The 7,500-nt window shown below is 33.6% G+C and overlaps 1 protein-coding gene across 2 annotated transcripts in view; it reads left to right on the top strand.

The window, feature by feature from the left end:
* The window catches only part of LOC125034512 (protein FAM102A-like), a 139,038-nt gene extending 132,794 nt beyond the window's left edge, over positions 1–6,244 (top strand). For both annotated transcript variants that reach the window (XM_047626350.1, XM_047626349.1), the window contains one exon: positions 2,907–6,244. In XM_047626350.1, the coding sequence (XP_047482306.1) occupies positions 2,907–3,013 (107 nt within the window). In that variant the 3' untranslated portion in view covers positions 3,014–6,244. The remainder of the gene's footprint in view (positions 1–2,906) is intronic.
* Positions 6,245–7,500: the final 1,256 nt, after the last annotated feature.

Genomic DNA, 7,500 nt, shown 5'->3' with positions numbered 1-7,500 from the left:
GCCTATGGCAGATGATGTGGACATCTTGCCATGAGTGCGCAAAGGTCTTGGAGGGAGATCAGACTCAGGGGCATTTTAGAAGGGGCTATTGCATTATTTCCTGTAGTAAACAGGGGATGGAATTTAATACCTGAGAGCCATCCCCAAAGAGCACTTGGAGGACAATATTTCCCTTCTCAGGAACCTATTTTGCTCAACAAAAATAAGCTATTGACATCTTGATACAATATGACGAAAACAAATATGGATCTCGGAAAAAACAGCAAAAAAATACAGAATACGAGCTAATAACATTGCAAAGAGGAGGCAAAAAGTCCTGATACTGTGTATGAGTATTTACTCAGGTAAATCTAATACCCATACTTTGGTCCAAGTGTATGCCACAAGGCACCCAGATCCAATGGCTTAAGCTTTGGTCCAAGTGAAAATATATTAACATCATTGAGTGACTGGTATAGGAGCTATCAGGTATGAGAACAAAAGAGTGAAAAGAGTGAATAACTTAATTTTTGCTCTAAGTATAGCCTTCAATAAGCCTTTATCATGAGTATAGACTTTCCTGGAGCTCTTCAGCCAACAATGAGAAAGAAGAAATAGAAAGAAAATAATGTCATAGAATATATAACTCTTGTGATTTTATATATATACAATAATATCTACATCTGACTTTGTCCAATATGCAAATTTGGAGATGAATCTGGATTTTGTTGACTTGTTCCCTGATAAGAAAAAAAATAACGTCTACCTTAGAGGATTTCCTGTTCCCCAAATTTTTGTAGTATTTGGGCAGCAGCACAAACTTAGACTTCATACAGAAATTAACCAATGTGAATAGCTTTCACTAACTCATTGTTGTGAAGACTTAATCCTCTGTTGTTTTTTTGAGGGACTTGAAGATCTGTAAAGTCTGGTATTTTAAGAAAAATACCAGACCCTTTAAATCTCATTTTTCCTCAGTGTATAAGATTTTACTGTAAACATTATTGAGAAATAATGTTACTATGTTATGGAAAGCACAGAACATTCCTCTTGCGGTTCTAAGTTGAAGGTGTGCAAAACAATTGTAATGTGTGACAAAATGTTAGGATCTGAAACTCAGTTATTCTACCCTGTGCTAAATAATTTACCAATGCTTATGTTCCTGATGAACGTTTGTTTTGCTTTTTGATCCTTTGGAAGTTGTTGGTCAGCCTTATTTTTTTTTGTGATACACTTTAAATCTTTACTTAGGATAAATTTCATTACTTTAGGTTGAATTGCACTGACCTGGTCTTGATTTTTTGTAAAGTAAAGTATAAGATTAGTAGGTACACCATGTTACCTTACATATATGAATGGTTGTATAATATGTACAGTAATTTGCCTATATCCAGTTGCTACACAAAATTTCAAACATATCAGGAAAGGAATTTGTAGCCTGACTTCATTCAGAAATATAAGTTAGTTATTTGACAGGCCTTTCACCTATGAATATATTTTTATTTCAAGATAAGTAGTGTAAGTTTGGTCAAATAAGATTGCTTAGTTGAAGGCCTTTTTGTGTTTCCCTTGTCTTCCCATGACTTATTCACCATAAATTCTACACAAACTAGAGGGATAAAGGTTTGATGATAGTATTATTGATAGTATTTTTGTGTCTGTGCGTGTGTGTGTGTGTGCGTGTGCGTGTGTGTGTGCGTGTGCGTGTGCGTGTGTGTGTGCGTGTGTTTGGGTGGGTGGGTGCGTGTGTGCGTGTGTGCGTGTGTGCGTGTGTGCGTGTGTGCGTGCGTGTGAGAAATGTCTCTGCACATAGATGGCTCTGCTAGTGCTTTGCCACAAAGCAGTCAGTTAATAGACATTATAATTACTATAATGTTATAGACATTAGTAACAGCAAGATAAGATAACGTAAAATATTTTCTAAATTCAAGGAAAAAGGTAAACAGGCGAGACAGGCAGTACTTGTAATTGGCTCATTGGTGACTTAGTACAAGTGTGGCTATCTATGTGTAAAAACAATTAATAAAATAAAATCAAAGTGGGTATGGCATGTCCATGCATGCCATGCCCGTCAAATTTGGGTTAAGTTAAGGAAAGATATATTTTGGTAAGAGTTGAAATGAATCAAGATGAAGAATATGTTCATTTGGAGAAAATTAGTTGAGGCATCACCTAGCCTTTATCTATTAGAGGATAAAGGCTAGGTGATGCATTCTCAAAGTTGATATTTCAATAACACTGTTTAGGAAATTAGCAGATGCTGAACGGTACTGTTTCAAATATTTTCATTAATCTTATTTACAGTGGGTGTTTGAGAGTGACACCAGGAACACGATTCGCATTTAGCAGATGATTAGGATGACGGGAAGGAGTGTCCACTTCTGGCAAAACTTTTTTATTTGATAAAGGATAAATTGATTGAATGATTAATTAATTGATTACTTTATTCATATGAAGGGGACTTTGACATAGAGTTCTGCTGAAATTGCTAATATCTGTGTAGTCGCATGCAGCAAAGGGGTAAAAGTTTTTTCTCTCTCTTTCTTTCTTTACTTCTTTTTGTACATTCTGCTGATGTGAAGGAGGGTATTTGAGGCCTAACTTGATATCCAAAATGAATGATAACAATAATAGAAGTGATAATTTGAAACTTAAAAATTCTATTTATAAACAGATTCAGTGATGTTTCTGTTTTTGTACACATATGGCAATTAACTGTAATTTCCTCTTGTATTGTAGATATTGATATTGTAATGTTTGCAGTGTTAAACTTGTCTTTTGAAGTTAGTATTATCTTTATTATTATAATGTTTGCAGTGTTAAACTTGTGCTTTGAAGTTAATATTATTTTTATTATTATTTTTACAATTCTTTACTTTTCACTGTGAACGGTTTCCCCTAACCAAGTCTTGCATTTCCTGTTCCAGCTTCTGGCCTTCAGCTCTACATCGGGCGCGATGGAACTGCAGCTTTAGGAGGTCTAAGTCTGAAGTCAGGAGGAGAGTACAAGCCTGTGGTGTTTGACAAGAGATAGCATCAACCTCAGTGAGGCAACCTCCACCTCTGTCTAGTATCTTGGGCATCAATTCTGAAACCACAGAGAGAAAAAGAAAAATTCACTTTATCATACTAGTCTTCACATACACCCCCACTGGGATAGGGGGAGGGAGGGTGGGAGGGGGATAGGGAGGGAAGGGAACAGTGGGGTAGGGAACAGTGGGGTAGGGAGAAGAAGGGAGGGAGGGAAGCAGAGGGGTAGAGGAAGGAAACAAGGGGAAAGTTGCATGTTTATCATTGCATGGACTATAGAAAGGTGCACAGGTTGTGGTTTCAGAATTGGCTTTTCAGTTTAAAGCTGCCAAGTGGGGAGAATTAATAGCAAAGATGCTTCCAGAAACTTATTAATATGGTGTAACTGTTACCTCTCTTAGAAAGTATGGAGGATACAGTTTTAGAAAGTATTGAAAAAGTGACAAAAAGTAAAAAACAAAAAAAAAAAACAAAAAAAAAAAACCTAACCCTAATTTTTCATGGAAATTTTAGATTTCTTTTAGATACGATAGCTCAACGCCTGTGATCCATCGGAACAAGTGCAAGGTTACAGCAATTCTTTCCCAAAATGTTTCCCAGTTGACTTTAAAAAAAGCATCGCAAAGTTTATATATAAAATGAGTATCAGTTACAGTTATTTGATTATATAGTAAAGAATAAGAATATTTTGTTGTTTGTAGAACATTTTACTGTGTTAAATGTCTTTATGTATTTTCTTAGTCAATGTACATATTATTTGATTTTAATTATTGAAGATTAAAAAACATTTTCCATTACATAGCTGAAAAGTACAGGTCATCCTTGAGAGTCATTACTGTAAGAATGATTAATTTAAGTTTGAATGAGTGTTGACTTATGGAAAGCATAGCAAATGACATTGCCATTCTTTTAATCAAATATTAAGAACTGACCACTCAGAAACATCGACTGAAAAATAGTTCACAACTATTTACTAACTATAACGACACTAGTTCTGGACAGTGAGCATCCAAATGCATGGAGGGAAATATGTAATTTGTACTCAGCTTTTAGGATCATATGTTAGGGAATTATTATTCAGTTAAAGCACACTGTCTCAATTTTCCATCAGTAACTAAGTTTGGAAGAAAGAGTCCTATCAAATCATCTATTGTTTGCATTTATATGAACATAATTTGGTCTCTTGCTCGATAGAGATCATGTGGCCAGTGTAAAACAGTATTCCAATGTTCATTTCACTTTTGAATTTACATATACTTTCTATAAAAATACATTTCAGCTTTTTATTTTCAAGAGATATAAATTATTACTTATGGTGAATAGCCTTTTATTTTAAGAGAGCTTGTGAAAAGATTTTTCAGATTCAGTGCTCTGGAAATTGAGCATGATTCATGATTTGTATTCTTGTTCTTACATGATGTGTAGCATTGTACTATGCAAGATGGTATGAATTTGTACATGAAATTCTACTTTTTGCTTGATCCAAAGAAATAATTTGTTCAGTCAGATAGACAACTGCACATTCCAAGCAGAGAATATTGTTTAGTCATTTTGATTGTACTGTGTTTAGTATTGTTACTGCATTTATTTATAACTTGCAGATGGATACTGATACTAAAGAAGAGCAAGTTAGTTATGTATCATATTAAATTTATGAGTTTTAATAAGACTTAGATCTTTAGATGACTAGAACCTCAAACACTGCTGTATGAACCAAAAAAATCAATAGACAGTTTTTAAGGGCATAGTCTGAAAGTTGTTTTCTTTTTAATGAAAATGGAAAGAAGAAAAATTGAAAAACAAAACTTGTATCCTTTCGTGAAAACTCTGGAAATAAGTGATAATAAGTCCTTCATTTGTGCCATGGAGTGTGTGAATCATGTAAAGTTGATGTGTATAGGGTGAATCGTATGTTTGTTATTATTGATGAACAAGGCAGATAGGAATTTCACTAGGACATTGACGATACTAGCCAGATATACACTAAAATTAACAACTCATTTGGAGCTATATTTCTACTTAGGACTATTCAAGAATGATATTTTATTGTTGACCTACACTTATACCAGTCTATCTGGCCCCCCTTATGACTAATATTCTGTGTAGCTTGTGAACTTGGTCATCCCTTTTAAACCCTAGTCAAGCACTTATGCACAGATGCATGATGGTGCTCTGGTGATAAACAGAAGAATTGGTTTCCGTTGAGGTCATACGGAATGGCGTGCCTTTTTTTCTCTTTTTTATGTAGACCACGAACATCGAATGACATAGGAAATGATTTTATTAGGGGAAAAAATGAAATGGGCTCAAGTTTTCTGATATATATTAAAAACAAACAAACTAATGACTGTCTTCTGAAATGTGTGTATTGCACAATATACTTTTAGATGTTACCCTTGGCACTGGAGTGAAATGAAATTTTTTTTTTTTTATACATGGAATGGGTAAATCAGACAGGACATTTTTATGTGTGATTCCTGCGTATGTTTCAAGATGCCAGCTCTATTGTACACAATGTCAGTTCAAACTTCTTGTTGTCAGAATCATTATTTTTTTTTTTTTTTTTTTTTTTTTTTTTTTTTTTTTTTTTTTTTTGTGTGTCTCCAGTTGTTAGGGATTGAAGGATCTGTCGTACCTGCTGTCCTGACCTCAAACAATAATAATTGTGGTAGCTCTGGCCCCTTCCTGTACCATACCCTGCCATCACTCTATATCAACCATTTGTGTAATAACACTGGAAATCCATTTAAATATCAGAGAAAATTAAGTCTTCAGAAGAGAAGAAAAAGATGATTTGTTATACAAATAAATGTTGGTGGAAAGAATTTTCTTGTGATTGTTGGATCACCTCATAAGTAGGTAACATAGAACTTGGCTGAATAAGATGGTAGTTATTCAATACATGTCTTATTTTTGTAGGTCCCCTAATACTCGGTACCATCTGCCTAGGAAGATGATCCTTCTGTTGATTTCCAAATCATAAGGAAGAAAAAGGAAAAAAAATACCAGCAAAATGTATATTCATTGTGAAAAAGTTTTCTGTTGAACATCAGGTATGGCTGGTAAGACCTCTCTTTACCTGGACCTGTGTTTAGGAGCTTATGCAAATACGAGCCCACATTCCACAAGATATGTACCTATGTTACCATTCAGAACTTTCTGTGTGTAGTTATGTTTGTAATTTACTTTGTATATAGTAGAATAATAACAAATTATTCAATAAAGTCTGTGAATATATTGTCTTTTATTCCTTAATGTCCTGATCTATATACTGTATGCTTGTGTATGTGTCTTTGCAAAGTTTTATTTTTGAATATATTTTTTATGCACTTCACTATTCTCTTGTGCAAATTTGTCTTTATTTAAATATAATATACAAAAGGGGTTAATATTTTGTTTTGTATTCTCCTTTCATTCTTTATTTGATAATGGTGTTATTTAATTACAACAATGAATTATACATGAAAATGTGGGTAATGATTATATTGAATATATATAATAGTAAAATGGATATGGAAATATATTACTAATGTTCACAATACAGGGATGATTATACAAACAGCAGCAACAACAGAATAACAGATTACCTGATTTCTGCTTCTGGTTGAAGTGTATTTTTTTTTGACACAGGATTAGAGTTTTTTTTCTTTGGAGAGTAGATGGCCATTCAGTAACATTCAGTTTTGTTAAAGAACCAAACCTTCACATAACTCACATTAAGCGACCCAGTGCTAGTTAAACTTATAATGTATGATTTAACGCTGATATGGTATAGGATTCGCTAATTAGAAGAGTTGTCAAAAGTACAAGTTGCATGTTACTGTTGGAACTATCAGAAACATATTACAATTACTGTTGCTATTTGATGACTATATTAGATCATCACTACCATATACTCTTTCTTTATGATGTCTCAAGAACACACAACTATTTTGTAGACTTATACATCCTTTCAATTCATTCCTTACAAACATCAGAATATAGCTGTGTTATTAACAGTTAGAGATTTTGGGCCTCTTTAGACTGACCTATTTAGTTCATAAATTATTATTTTTCAATATTCCTCAATCTCGGTTTGCTGATGTAAATATGAGAATGAATAGCTCCTGTTCTTTTACTGTTCCTGAGCATTGTGCATGTATTGCGTTTTTTCTTGTGATCAAAGTGATTTTACTAAACTGCAGAACTGGGCTCTGACAACTGTTGTTTATATATTCTGTCAGTTAAAGTCTTTTATACACAAGCCTGAATTTGTTGTGGAATTAAAATGACCTTGCTGCTGTCTCTGGCTGATAATAAGAGTACAAGTTTAGACACGTATGTAGAAATCTTTTCTCAGAAGACAGGATACAGTAAGAAAATGTAAACTTTCTGTAAAGTAACCTTTTACAGAATCCAGTAACAATGTTATAATATGAAATATTCCACAAATTGAATGGAAAATTGTTGCCTAAACATGATATAAGCAGACACAGAAAATAGATATTTAGT

The sequence above is a fragment of the Penaeus chinensis genome, chromosome 18 (genome assembly GCF_019202785.1).
Source record: "Penaeus chinensis breed Huanghai No. 1 chromosome 18, ASM1920278v2, whole genome shotgun sequence".
NCBI classification, from domain to species: Eukaryota; Metazoa; Arthropoda; class Malacostraca; order Decapoda; family Penaeidae; genus Penaeus; species Penaeus chinensis.
The sequence above is the reverse complement of the archived record's forward strand: the minus strand, read 5'-3'. Positions and strand labels throughout refer to the sequence as shown.